This window comes from Halyomorpha halys, unplaced genomic scaffold (genome assembly GCF_000696795.3).
Source record: "Halyomorpha halys isolate HHAL.00 unplaced genomic scaffold, Hhal_1.1 Scaffold1245.1, whole genome shotgun sequence".
NCBI classification, from domain to species: Eukaryota; Metazoa; Arthropoda; class Insecta; order Hemiptera; family Pentatomidae; genus Halyomorpha; species Halyomorpha halys.
Window position 1 is genome coordinate 353,282 of NW_027113557.1, and position 15,753 is coordinate 369,034.

At 30.3% G+C, this 15,753-nt stretch overlaps 1 protein-coding gene across 1 annotated transcript in view; it reads left to right on the forward strand.

The window, feature by feature from the left end:
- Positions 1–240: 240 nt before the first annotated feature.
- LOC106688972 (Inositol 1,4,5-triphosphate kinase 2) overlaps positions 241–15,753 on the forward strand; it is a 96,654-nt gene continuing 81,141 nt past the window's right edge. The window contains exons 1-2 of the mRNA XM_067050995.1: positions 241–403; positions 801–845. Coding sequence (XP_066907096.1) covers positions 241–403; positions 801–845 — 208 coding nt within the window. The remainder of the gene's footprint in view (positions 404–800; positions 846–15,753) is intronic.

A 15,753-nucleotide genomic window follows, 5' to 3' on the forward strand; every position in this document is an offset into this window, starting at 1 on the left:
CTACGAGACCTAGACTCTTAAAGGTACTCTAGAAAGCTGGGTCTACTCCAGAAATTTGAACGGTGTGTTCTCCGTACAATTATAGGAACGATCTAGGATCAGAACCTTAACAGGTAGAAGAGAAGAACTAATAATGAACTGCTTGCAGAGACTGGTCAGTCAATATCTCATGATATCTAGGCAAGAAGAACATTGGTGGGCGTGACTCGACTCAATCCATCAGGACGCCTCTAAGCAACAATGAATGCTAGTGCAGTTGGTAAGAGACCACGTAGGATGCCAAAAACCAGATGGATAGACAAAGTCCACAAAAATACAAAAGAACTGTGCACAGCAAACAGGAAAGCTGCCCATGATAGGCAAGCGTGGAGAAGGCTGATTCGGCCAGCCAAAGGTCTACAAAGTCTGTAGAGCCAACATAAATAATAATAACAATGTTCAAAGTAATTATGTGAAAACTGTTCAAATTGGATTGAGTCAAACTGTCTACTGAAAGGCTCATATAAAATTTAGTTCGGGAAATTATTGCTGTAGAAAATATAGAAATATTTGTTCTCAACCAACAATTAATAACTGAGGATTAATTTTAATTCGAAATTGAGTGAGTGAGTAAGTGAATGTTGTGTGATTTGCGCACTGCACCAGATTTTTCCAATTAATTATATTTATTTGGTTCAATTCTTAGTTGCTTGTTCGTTTAATTGTTGTAAGATTTGGTGCAATACTCTATCCACGTATTACAGATAGTTTTAACTTTATGAACTATATAAATGAATTAACTTTTTTTCTTTTTTTTTCAGGTAAGCATAGAGATTTTTCCAGAATGATATTCCTTACTACTATTGGTAAGATTTTACTCATATAATTGATACAAATATAATATTATAGTAATATCATCTAAAAAAAAAAAATCAATAAATTATTTACTTCGTACTAAAATTAATTAGTTTCTTTTTTTTTAATATTGGATGATTGACCGTGTGTAACAAAAAAAAAGGTAGTTTGGCCAAAGGCTTTTTTTTTTTTCGTTTTTGTTTGCAATCTGTAAGCCCCGACGAAGTTCTGCAACGTGGGGGAAACGTTGGCTTAAATTAATAGATTTCTGACTATTTGTGTTATTTTCTTTTATTGCACCCGGACCATCTCCTATTTTTTTTGTGTGTGTGTGTGAAAATATGTTTCCTTCAAAATTAAAGGTTAAAAAAAGAAATATAAACATAAAAATTGTAGTGCTAATTTGATAAAAGATTACAGTAGAGTACATTATTGAAAGAAGTCTGTATGTTTAGTTTCTTCAAAAAGGCCTTTGATATCTCCTGTGTTAATTAGGAAGCATGCATGCTATTGCCATGATTAATCTTTTACAAAATCTGGAATTAATTGTTGAATGAAATAATACTTTATCATTTATGAGAAAAATAGTAAAAAATTCTTTTTATTTTTGTTAATTTCTTGATTTGTATTTTTAAATCAAATAAAATTTATTTAAATAGCATTTATTTCTCTTATTTAATATTGTTTTCAATTTTCTTTATTTAAATTTTATATGTATATCTATTCATATTTATTATTACTTTAAGAAATTTAGCTGTTTAATTTTTGATAATATAAATAAAATTTTCAAATTAGTAGGCTTATTCTTCAATGGTTTTTAACTTCTCTTCGGTTGAACTCTGAATACTCTTGATTGGATAATAGAAATTAGTTTTAATAGAATTAAATTCTGTTATATAACACTTCTTTCAAGAAATTTAATCAAATTTATTAAACAATGAAAGTTCAAGTTGTTGAATTAAACAATAAACATTGATAAATATGCAATATTTCCAAAAAGCAATTTTCATTATCGGCCTTAAGTTGTGATGTGAAACCTTTTCCGTTGTTGTCAATTTCTACATAACATTTAAACCATATCTACATATTTTTCCTTCATTGTGTCAACACTACTGAAGAGCTGATGTACCTTGAACAATTTTAGTCAATACCGAGAAATAATAATAAATTTAAATATTTTATTTGTTTGTTTTTCATTTTAATGTAATTTTATGCTCCACATTTCGACAAGTGTAGGAAGGACGAATCTACAAATTTTCGATTATCCGAGAAATATGGTGATAATAAAATTAATTGTTTGATTCATTGCATAAGTAGTAAATAGGTTGGGACCCTTTTCTAGTGTTACTATCCTAGACCTGTTAGTATCTATCAGAATTATCTTGGGCCCCAAGTGCCCTATTTAATGCGTTGAATGGGCCCTCTGAGGCTTCAAGTGGTGAATCAACTTCCTGAGGGTTCTCCGACTCTTTGGTATGAGAACATCCAAATTAATACAACTGTTATAAAACTAAACGTATTTTATAATACGACATTTGCATCAATTAAATATAATAAATATTGAGAAACTTCTTAATTTATTTTTTTCTATTATTATAAATCACCGAGAATTTCGATCGCACTGTATACATCATAGATATTTTCGTGTATGGGCTGGAAGGTAACCCGAATTCAGCAAATAACATCACTAATTGGATCATTATTCTAAAACCATTTCAAGAACGGGTTTTAAAAAACTTTTATCATTTCTAAGGCGGCATGTAAATTCCCTAATTAAATACAAATAGCTTAACGGTATCGATGAAATTTTGCACGCAGTTCTTGAAGCTGTTCTCGATGCATTTATTATTATATTTAAAATTTATGTTTGTTTTGAGGATATAAGTAGGAGATTCTGAAAATAAATCCTTCTACTTTCCAAAACAATGTGTTTTCTTGTATTTGTTTAAATTTGTTTTGGTATTTAAATTCGAAAGCAGTGAAGTACTTACGGGCAGGGTGGCCTTTCTCTTCCCGTGGGGGATTAATTTTATTTTAAAAACAACATTTAATTTAGATAAAAGTTTTACATTTTAATTAGTTGAAGTGAAAAAAATCTTCCATTGAAAATTTTATATTATTTTAAAAATTTAACATTATCTGTAAACAACGTTTCAGGACCAGAGATCCATGAACATTAATCATTCACAGCAATCAAATTTCAATAATGAAAACACCTAAACAATAATTCAGAAATTAAATTAATAAAGTAGACCTTAGTATTAATTTTTTAAAAAATGTAATCTCATATATTATGTAACAACTATTCTCCTTATTAGTCGATACAATTAAATATAGTAATATCTTTTGTTGTCAATCTTGTTAAACTGAACATAACTTTTTAATGTGTTAATGGCGATAACTGGTAAACTACCTCCCTGTTTATATTTTTACTACTATTTGTTAAAAGATGGAATTTCTATTTAGTTCTGCAGTTAAACCTTTGACATTTCTTCATTTCAAAATTACTACTATGTGACCATAATATTTACTACAAAATTTACTATTTTTTAAAAATTTATTTAAGACTAATATATGACTCGGCGAAAGCAAAACGTAAAAAAAAAAGATGGAGAAAAAAGTACCAAAATCTGATATGCTTGTTGATCTTGTAAAATACTGTCTTTATTGGGTTCGGTACATTCTCTGTCAGCTGACATCGAAGTAACAGCTGACTCAGGCTTAATAATTTGATATCTACTTATTAGTATTTAATTTTTTAATTATTGTTTTGGTGTTTGCATTAATAAAACTTGGTTTTTAATCCCAATATCGTATGATGGAGCTATGGTTCCGAAACGTTATATACATATAATATGAATTTTTTAAAATAATATAAAAATTTCAATAGGAAATCTTTTCACTTCAACTCATTTAAATATTTACAACTCATCCAGTCTATCTAATTATTAAAAAAAAGAAAATTGTATACCATTTTTGTTAATTTAAAAGAGCGTGAATTAAAATAAAGAGGCACAAAACAATTGGTAGTAAAAAAGTGAGGTGTTCGGTTGTAAATAATTAATACAATGAATGCTTTTGCCATGTTAAAGCATGTATATAAAATGTTAGCTGTTTTGTCTGCAACTAGGAGTCATTTACCATATCAACAGTATTCTCTTAAAAAATCAAATTTTTCTATTATCCTCTCGATAATTTATGAAACCAGCGTTTATAAAACCTATGACGAAAAGTATTTTAATTCTTCTAGAACTCAGTTAAGTTTTACGACCGAACGGCACAAATCAAGAAAGTCATGATTCTATAAACTACTGACAAACAACTTATTATTTGACTTCACACCAATTCAGTCACCAGGACAGTGTCAAGAATATGTGTTTAAATGTCATGAAGTTGAGAACCGCCCCTGATTTATGTTTCTTTTCGGTCTATTTATGTGAGATATTCTGTTTTCTGACTTCCCGCATGTGATATTTTGATTGTTTGCCATTAAGATGCCAGAACTAAGTTTTAAGAGGCTTAGTACTATCAGCCCATTTTACATCCTAACTATAAATTTTAATTCCTTCAAATCCTTTGAAAAAAGTCGCAAAAACTGTGTGTTAATTGTAATAACTATGTAATAAATTCTATGTATGAATTATTTTCTTTACATTTCGTTATAATTTAATATTTCTGGATTACCTATGGACAGAGTGGCTTGGCCAATCCTTTGCCTTGTTATCTTTGATCATTCCTCTTTCAAAAGAATACGAAGGCCCAAAGGTAGTGTATATTGAGTTAGCATGTGCCCTAAGAGAGACTGCAGATGAGGCCAGAGTGCCAGATATAGTAGTGCTAATTTATTATTTAATTTATCTCACACAAACAAGATGGCAGATAAATAACGAGTGCGATACATAATTTTCGACCTCGCTGTCCGCACCGTTAAAGCCCCCCGTGACGTACGTTATCTCCCCCGGATTCCTTACCAAATCCAGAAGAGGACCACACTGCACAAGGTGGCGCTGCGGCATTCCTATCATCTCCTCTTCCCTCTTTTACATAATTATTACCTCTTTGGAGTGACCCGCCATAATGTTGAGAAATGGCGTTGAGGCTACAGTTTGAACACCTCTGAGGTCGTAATAACTCAAAACGATTGGAGCTCTTTTATCCAAACCTTTAACTTTAAAATCTTCGAGTATGTTGCGTCAGTCCATATTTTGACGGGAGCGGGTTATGAAAAGTACTGTGTGAAACGGTTTAAAACTATTATTATTGTAAATTATTGTGTAACTAGCGGACTCGGCAAAGCTTTGCAATTCCTAGATTAAGTTTGATATAAATTAGTATATTCAGTTATTTACATATTGGATTAATGATTTAATTAATTGTTTATTATATCTATTTAGTTTATAGCTGCAAATAACGTCATGTATTAAAAATATGAGGTGAAAAAATAGAAATAACGACTGAATCAATCTGCACGAAACGTAGGAGTGTTTTAGGGCAATTAAACTAATTAGAACTGGAGATATAAATTAAAACGTCTAAACAATTTGTCTTAATTTGAAACCAATATTTAGCCTTTATAACCACCCTCTCTACCTTTAAATCCCGCCATATAATAACTATAAAGAAGATATGTATCAACTCTGCACCAGTTAGGGTTACCAACAAATGTCCCAATGGCGTTGAGAAACGACGAATCTGTAATTGTAAAAGTCATTAAATTCATCCATCAGACTAACTTAATAACCAGCCTTTAATTATTATAATTATCCATTTAACTTGCCTTATTTTTAAAATTAGAACAGTCAGTTATCTGCTTTTGGCCATCCTTTCCAATATCGTAACGATTATTAAACAAATTATAATTGCCACAAATTTAATTATAATTGGTGCGGATCAGTACACCATACCAAAGCTATGACTAAAACAACTAGGCCTTACCAAAGCCTACAACCAACGGGCGTTGATGACCAGGCTGTTAAACGCCCTTTCAAAACTAACAAACAAACAAATGTTGCTCTTTCCCCTGCCGAACAGATCCGCTATCTTGGACAACATCAGGACAAACGACTAACTTGGAATCCTCACACAAGACTGAAAAGACAGGAAACGATTTCGACTATTACAGCACTTACTAGACAAACGGTCTAAACTTCCTATTTATTACAAGACTGATCTGCATGACTGTAATAACGTCAATCTGGACATATGGAGTTGAGCTTTGGGGTTCCACTGAATCTTTGAATTCCTTTCATATCCAATCCTTACGATCCTTAATGTTCCATAGGTAACCGATCTAGCCCGAACCAGATATCATTCCTTCCTTTATAAACTCTCTAACCACCCAAACCTACTAGTATCTAACCTTGCCTCCTCTTCCATTTCTAACAACCCTACGAGTGCCCTGAAAGAAGTTGGCCACGAGACCTCCTAATAAAGTTTCTCTACATGCCTGTATCATGTCATTATGATCTCACATGAAATTTACTGAATGTATTTTTATGGACAGTTGTAAATTTCAATAAAGATATATACAATGTTTTTTTAAATCTATTAATACTATTACTATTCTATTTTTTATGTTTTTAAAATATTTATTTAGTTTATATATGTGTTTATTATCTTGTTCGAGACTGGTAGGTTTATTAATAATAACAAAAATTATTCAAATAGTCTCAACCTTCATCATTAAAACATATTACATGTCTTACGTTTCGGCCGATCCATAGAGTCGTTCATCATCAAGCACAATGTTTATTTTAGTATCACAGTATTATAGTGATTTACATAATCAATTTAACACAGTCAAAATAAACCTGCTTTTGTTACTAATGTTTAATAACAAATTCTATTTTTCACAACTTTTATATTTTATATGGCCATGATTGTTTCTGATAAATTAGATTATATGATAGTAAAATAAATCAATTTGGGGGTTATGATACTAAAATTGAGATTGTCCTTGATGTTGGCGGGATTGGCCGAAACGTTGGTCTTGTAATATGATTTTTTAAAGACAGTTGTGACTATTTGGATAAATTTTTGTATTATTATTATTCATTTAGTTTCCTTTTTTTTCCCTAATAACTTATTGTCTTATCATACCTTACAACGTTTATATTTATTTTTATTTAGCCCTGCAAAGTAGCTTTCATTACTAATAAATAATTTTTTCTGCCACCTTTTATACCTGTTTCAGTTCCATCCTAACCATCTTTTTACAATTATCGTACAAAGTGTCAATGCAGTGCGTTGTCTGGTGGTCCAATCCAAATAGTCCAAAGTTCCTAATCTTGTTCCATGTTCGGTTTACATACATTTAAGTAATTATATATACTCTTATGTATCATATATAAATATATTATGATAACTAGTCGCAAAGCTGTTCCAAATAGCCGTGCCGTCAGACATAGGTAGACAAATCGCCCTCTAATTTGAAGCAGACGTCAGTCTGACGCTAGCTTCTGACCTCCACAGCTCTCGCACTCCTATATCATCTTAGATACAATGTCTGTTTTCGCAGTTTGTTCTAGTGGTTGTTACTGTTTGTGTCTATTTCTTGCACTATTTGTTACATTAAAAAGCGTATCAGCATATTCGCCCATGGGTAATTTCGGTCGGAGGGAACGTCCCATGGCTTCGGATAACGACAATCTCCCCCGAGCCTCTGAGCGGGTAAATAATTATTCCCTCCAGGGGATATTAAGGCAGTAAGTTTAAATTTACTTTTTTTTTCAAAATTATTTGCTTATTTTTTAAAACTTTTTATACCGTCTGTTTTACATCTTATTTAATCGATGTTTTTAAGCGATCCAGCTTCTTCTTATAGATCTTTTTTTGAGAATACATATGTTTTAAATAATCATAAATTATTTGCGCAGTTGCATCCTTTGACTTAGCATCATATGATATTATTTGTTTGATTAATTGCATAATTTAAAAAATAATGTATTTATTTATTTTGTATTAAACATATTAAGATAGCATCGTTGACTAGGATTACAATCCATGAAGGAGCAGTCTGTAAAATCTGTAATATCTTAGGAATTCTTCTAACACAAAATAAATTTTTTTTTTTAGTTGGTCCTCTAAAGCAAAGCTGCAAATGTTGATAAACCATAGAAAATACACAGTGATAAAACAGCTACTCAATTTCATTGTATTTTTTAAACGACAATATCTCAATGCAGCACACAACTGCTGTACTTTAGTAGTGTTTGCATTTTTTGTGTTGAGTGTATTCCATGGTACCGTATACTGGTTAATTTAGGAAGACATTAGTAGAGAGAGTAGCTGCAACCTACGGTAATGTACTATTTTCGGAATACGTTTAATTCAAAATAAAATCAAAAGTTTATGTCAGATATGCCACTATTTAAGCCAAGTAACGATTAGTCAATACAATTTGTAAAAAATAAAATAGATTTATAAATTTTTTGCAATCTCCTTCAATCTAATGAAAGAAAATTATTTAATTTTTTATTTATATTGTTTGATAAGTTATTATGACATATATTCTGTAGTTAATAGAATATATAACTTAAATTTTAAAAATAATAATAACAAAATTTCACCAAAAGGATGTATTTTTTTAGTGAAATTTTTTTTCAAGTAAACTTTTACTAGATTTCCTAAATATTCCACTCTTAATATATCAGCATGATTTTTTTTTAAATTAAATTGAGATAAATGTCGTTTAATTAACTTTTTTTTTTTAGTTGATATGTTATTTTATTTGAAAAATATCCTACACTGTTTGTTTGCTACATGTGGTGTTATACGTGGTCAATAAATTAATGATATCTACAAATATTTCATATATGTATCAGATATATTATAATCCAAACACATTTTCAGAAATTCAGTTCTCATCTACCTAATTAGATTTGAGATCTGTTTGTTATCATTCTTGTATATAATTTATCTACAATATATTTCTATACTTTTGTGGTATCTATATTCTATATTGTATTCACTAGTTCCATATTAATACTCTTATGTTAAATGCTTCATAATCGCATATCAACTTGAGTTTTATCTTATGAAACGTGCTCTTTTTCATTTTTTTTATCAGGGAATCAGTTGAAATCGTAATGGGCCAATTACCTCATTTATTTAAATAAAATGAATTGACAACACATTGCTTAGACTTTAAAATACCTCTTCATGATTGAAATTCTCTCATTACATTACGCACTATATATAGAGCCTGTAATTTATAGCATGTAAACACAATTAACATTTCATGAATAGCAATGTATTCTTGACGTCCGTCCTACACTTACATACTTACATCGACAGTCTAGAAATAGAGTTGTTAATAGTTACATTGTTATTTACCCAATTTCTACCGGAGAATTTTCTAATTTTTTTTTGTAAATTCTCTTCTCAATGTCAGATTTTTTCTTATGACCTAACTGACAATAATTATAGTATTTATAATAGTTTATAGTAGTCAGGTTACAATATATCGTTGGTTTAAAAGTAAAATACACTAAGTCGAAATTTGAAGTTTTGAGATATTTCATAATATTTTTTTTTAGTGGTATAAAAATCGTAATTTCATTTTCAATAAAAAATTCAATTTTAATTATTATTTGTAGATTTTTATGATATTAATAAATTCATTGGAATTTAATCTTTTTAACATTTTAGACTGGAAAAACCAAACAACTTAAAACTAGAAAATCTTGAAAACGATTTTGATAATAAAGGTCAAAGATCCATTATTTTTTTTAAATTTTATTTTAATTACTTAATTTTTTATGAGAGATAAATTTAATATATCATATTTAATATTCTTTACTTATTTATTTCATATTCCAGTAATACACTATCAGCTTGCCCCATGTTTTTAAATGTGCCTGATATATCATCACATTAAATATTTGATTAAAGCCTGGAGTCAATTAAATTAAATAAAAACACTTAAAATTGCTGTGCAAAATTTTTTTTTATTTGAATTAACTATTAATGAGTTAAATGTCATAATTTACTGTTCGCTCGTTTTATGGACGGACATTTTTTTTTTCTTCTCAATGTTTAGATTCCTCGTATTTTGTGGCGTAAATTTTCAAAGGTTTATTACTAAATATAATAAACCAAAATCGTATTATTTTTCATGACTGGAATTGGGCTTCATGGTCAAAACTCATATCCTATTGGCGAAGACATTCTTGTGATATTCTTTAAAAAATAAATGATATATTTATAGTCTACTACAGTTTGATTATCAATTGAAGAAACATATTAATAAAAAATTTGAGTGAACATTTTTTTTTTTTTATGATTATTTAACTAGTGTTATTCTTATAGTTACTGTAACAATAATTCTATATTTGTACTAAAAATTCTATTACACGGATTTCTTTGTGCAATATGTGAAACTTGCAAAAATAATCCATCTGATCATTAGAGATCTGGTGTACGCATAAATCACCAAACCATCTTAAAGTACCTCAATCCGTCTAAATGAATTTGGTGAATCTTGATTTCTCTAACCTCCTAGGATCTGTAAAGCTTTGTTACCAATGGCCATATAATTTATAATTTGCATCGATTCTCAAATTGAAGTATATTCAAGACGTTGAGATAATGCTAACTATATCGGATTTATCTAAATAGTGATTCTTGGTGCAAAGTTTTATTTGCAGATTTAGTGTTTTCAGATGCAAATTACAAAGTTTTTCTCGAGAATATTAATTAACTCATATCACTAATTGCTGTAAACATATTTAGCTTCATTGTGGAACTATAAAAATCCCTTATTATGTTTCTAAATTGATGTTTAATTAATAACTGCTCATCATTATTTCAGATGATTTTGAATGTAATCAAAACAACCTATTGTGGTCCAGATCGGTGGTGTTCCCTGTTCCAAAAGTTTCCAGCATTGATTATTGACCCGTACAATGCATTAATGGGTGCTGTGAGTAGCAAAATTGGTAACATCAAATGATAATCAGTTATCGAAAAGAAATTTTTGCTTCAAAATAATCCTGGAGTGCATATGATATAGTGTTTCGGAGAAAGATCTAGCATACGCTCCAGACCCAGTTTCGGTTCTTGAAGTCATCAGAAAACTTGGCCCAATTGCGAGATAGTATTATAATAAGCTAAGACCATTCGTTTGTAAAAAACAAATTATTGTCTATTGATCTGTAGCGTCATAGGTCAAGGTTATAAATAATTTGTGGTTTTACAAATGCCTACAATACAACTCTCTTCTTATCGCGAAATGCGAAGCTTTTAGGATTTGGAAGCTAAATTTGTCGAGATTTTAAGCCAGGCCATTGTAGTACAACCTCTCCATGCAGTACCTGTTAAAACCTCTCTCTACTTGACAATCAGGAAGAAGGCAGGTGTGTACACTTCTTTTTGGGTTAAATTTTATCAAAAGGTAATAAAATCTGTTAATCTAGTTGATTGGAGATCTGTTGATTGCGAATTTGTTATAGCTAAATAATGTTGCTGATAATGTAATATTTTCTTAGCATATCATTCCTCTGATCCTAAAACCTGCTAGAAAGCTTTTTGTAGATACCCTCTCACGTTTCTAGACGTTTGCCGTTCAGTTTGTTTTGGTATTATCCATAATCCTAATGTATTCCAAGCTGACGTTCACAGTTTACTCTAGATACTACAGACAGGTGTCGCCGACGTCATCGCTTGTTTGTTTACGTTTCGCAAATAGTTTTTACCAAAATAAGATTTCTTCTCTCTAATAAGCATTGTTTCCAACGTACATAACGACCTTGGGATCCCGACGTGGATCTTGTCGACAACGTAACTACTCGACGTTTCCGCATAACTTTTAAAGGCTGACAGAGATGATCAACATTTAATCATCATTTGTCTAACCAGTGATTATTTCGTGATGTTCTATACTCCTGTCAAGATTATTTATTTTGAGTTAAACTAAATTGATGTTTTTGTTTATGGCGGTCCAAGTTTCTTCCTTACATCTAAACAGTAAATTAGTGTGTTAAAGCTCTTATTTTTAGCTAAAACATTTTTTTTTTTTTTAAAGATTATTAGTTGACCTTGGGTTGTGGTCAAGAAAGATTGCTCAGAATTTAAAAAAAAAAAAACTATTTATAATGCACCTACGTTTTGCCCCAGTTTACTGGGCATGACTTTGTCATTGCTAAATGAAAACAAGATAGTTTGAAGTTATCATACGCTGAAAATATACATAAAAAGTTATATACAAAATAAAGTTTGAGGAGGCGAGTCGGTCACATTCAACCAGGTACCTACTTCGTAGAGACTGGGTGTGCCCCAGGGTCGATCCTTGGCGGATATAGCTGAATAAATTATTATCTGGCCCAGCTGGACTCAAATCCGTGGCCTGGAGTTAAGTTCTTAACCACCAAGCTATTGTACTCCCTATGTTAAGTGTTCACACCCGATATTTAGTTTTCATTCTTATATCTAAGTGTTAAGGGTAAAAAAATAGTAATTTTTTCAGGGCCGAGAAACTTGCTTGGATGAACGCTTCCTGTTTCTTCTCAGCATAAAATTAAATTATAAAATATTGAACAGAGGGAATATAAGGTAGTATGACAGTAGTGCTGACCAAACTTTCTTCCAATCATACCATGACAGGAAACTTTTATTAGCCCTATAATTGTTGAAACAGATATATTTATGTAGGGAATGCAAAGAAGCCTGGTCGTACACATCGTATCAGACATATATCAACGTATCACAAAAACGGACAAAAGATAATACAAGGATTAGATCTCGCTTACAGACCCATTTCCACAAATTAATCTGAATTTATAGACTAGCTTCTAAACTCCACTATGGTATTCTTACTCCGATATGACAATAAAATAGCAGCGATAGAAAATTTTTGGACGGACGTTTTAGCATGTCGTTCGACACTGATAAATAAGCGATTACGAGGAAGAAAATGAAAACAATATAAAAAACAAAACGTAACCTTGAACATATCAAAGAGGACCAGGGAGGGCGGACGTGGGCGAAGGTCACCGACCGGCTCTGGAATACGCTACGTTAGCAGTCCCGACGCAACATCAACGCTTCCACTATTTTGTTAGAGTTGTCGGAAGCATAACTGAGCGCTTGAGGATTCAATCAATAAATTATTATAATATTGTTAACAACTATAAATTATTATGATTATTTTTTTAATGGTTCCTATTTTAAAATACATTACCGTCCAAGAATCACAAAAATGGGCGAAACTATATTTACTAACACTTAGGAATGTAGTTTCTTATATTAAAATATATTGAGAATTTACTGAGGGCGATAAATAGATTTACCTACTTCTCAGCTTATATTAACATCAAAATTTACACACGTGTTTCGTATGGATAAAAATTTTATTAATGCTCATTTCATCGTGGTTCAAATGAGTAGTCCTTGCTCCGAGGTTGTATAGTTGTAAATTCATTATATTCTTTTTAGTTCGGATACCTGAAAATTCGTGATATCGAGATGAAATGAAAAGTAGATTGTAGGAAGATAGTGCGGGTGGCAGTCATTAAAGGTATCAAAATAGTAAAAAACAAAACAAAAAAAAACAAAACTGTTTATTGTTATCCAACGTTTCGCCCTACTTTTTAGGGCTTCGTCAGGGCTAAATGAAAAACACGATACAAATATTATAGAATTTACAGAACTTTAAAATAAAAAAACTTTTCAAAACAATTTTTATGTTTATAAAGCATATAAAAAATAATTATAATTGTAATATAAATAAGTTTGCGTTTAAGAGGACTAGAAACTAGTTACTAATAAATTTCTAGTTCATCTACATGTATACTTCCTTATATTATTTTTTTTTATATACGTTATAAACATAAAATTGTTTTGAAATATTTCTTACTTTAATGTTCTGTTTATTCTATAATGGTTATATCTTCTTTTTTTCATTTAGCCCTGTCGAAGCCCTGCAAAGTGGGCCGAAACGTCGGTTAACAATAAATAGTTTTACTATTTTGATACCTTTATTAACCACCCCCGAACTACTTCCTACAATCTACTCTATACAGTCAACTGTCTTCTTCCAATAGAAATGTATTCTAGGGCGTCTACCCCTCTAAGAATAATTACAATGGACAATTGAGTGCCAATTGTCTGGCATAAAATGGTTCAATTGCTAAGTTATAAAAATAGTATTAAAAATAAAATTGTAAATAAATGAAAAATGAAACAAATATGCTGGTTTCTAGCTTGATATTTATAAACTTATAATTTATAGTTGACAATTCTATATTAAAATATATTTATAAATAAAATAAATTAAAATATTGAAGAAAAAAATATAAATCATAGATCCTATTTTATTATTACAGATTTGAGGAAGATTGATCTTTGAGAAGTATGAGAAATAATTTATGTTTAATTTTACCGATGGAAGCGGGTTGAGAATTCCAGAACGATATAAAGGAAACAGGAGTACAAATACTTCCATTTGAAAAATATATAATATTTAACAATTTAAAATTATAAAATGGTAGCGTGTAAAACATTTTTCAGATAACAATCCTCCATTTACCAAACGACATTCCAGTTTTGTTTTTTTTCGTTTTAAACTGCCTGTCAAATCATTCATTCACAATCAGCGGATTGTCAGGCCGTAATTGCGAACGCAATAATGACATGTCAGGGTGTAGAAGAACAATACCCCACTGTAACTTATCTCACGAGTTTAATTCATGAGATTACAAGAGTTGATATCTCATGAATGTCTTATTTCGTCCACGTTATTTATTTCAATGTTAGGGTAAGTCTATGTTATTTTAAACATGTTAAGTCATTGCCGTATGTTTTTTATTAGTGCGTTGGTGTGTTTTTGTGGTGAATAAAACAAAATAACAAAAAAACAAAAACAATATCTTGATCTAAAAATTCAATGCTTTTAAATCATTTCTAAAAATATGAACGATTTATATAATGCAACGCGGTTTCTGCTTATCCTTTCTGTGTTCCAAATTTAAGGAAGATTTTCAATCATGCTGGAAGTTAAAAACAAATATATAGATTCTTAGAATGAAAAACATACTTCTGTTTCGAGCTCTTCCGCTGAGGTAAATTGGGAAAATGGTCTAGTATCTGTGTAGGGGGGAATAGTCCAGTGATAGTGCAGACGGTTTTAATAAAATAAGTTTCCACGTAAAATTAAGACTAATTTTAAATGTGACAAAATGTAATTAATTTTACAGATATAATTAACAAGCAGTGTTAAGAAAAATTAAAGACTAATAAAAATCAAGTATTAATATATTGAAGCGTATTAGTCATACATAAAATAATAAAATTATGTCTAGTATTAAGGTTATCAAATTCCATTCACACCTATATTGTAGAAACAGCTCGTCTCCTAGAATTTATTCCCAAACCAAAAATATTTGACATCAGAATCAAATGTTTTGATACCTCTTGATTCAAAAATAAATAAAAAAACTATAATTAAAAAATATGAAGAAGATGGTCAGAGTTACGGTCAAAAAGAACAAAAATAGCTTACAATTATTTATTATCTGACGTTTCGCGCCACTTTGTAGAGCTTTATTCATGGGCTGTTCAAGATGATAGCTTATTGAAAAGTGAAAGTGGTACAAAAAATATTGGTATTTCTCCCTTAATATTTGAAGAAAAAAATTTTTTTCTCCAATAATGAAAGTGAAGCCTGATAGTTTGAAATTACAGTAAAATAATGTTATTGCAAGAGTGCAAACGTTTTTTAGGTTTAGGGATTAGGACTACATCTCGACAAACGACTGACATGGAATCCCCATACAAGACTAAAAAGACAAGAAACTGCTCGTCGATTCCGACTATTGCAACATTTACTAGAAAAACGGTCTAAATTGCCAATCCATTACAAAAGACTGATCTACATGACTATTATAAGGCCTATCTGGACATACGGAGTTGAGCTTTGGGGCT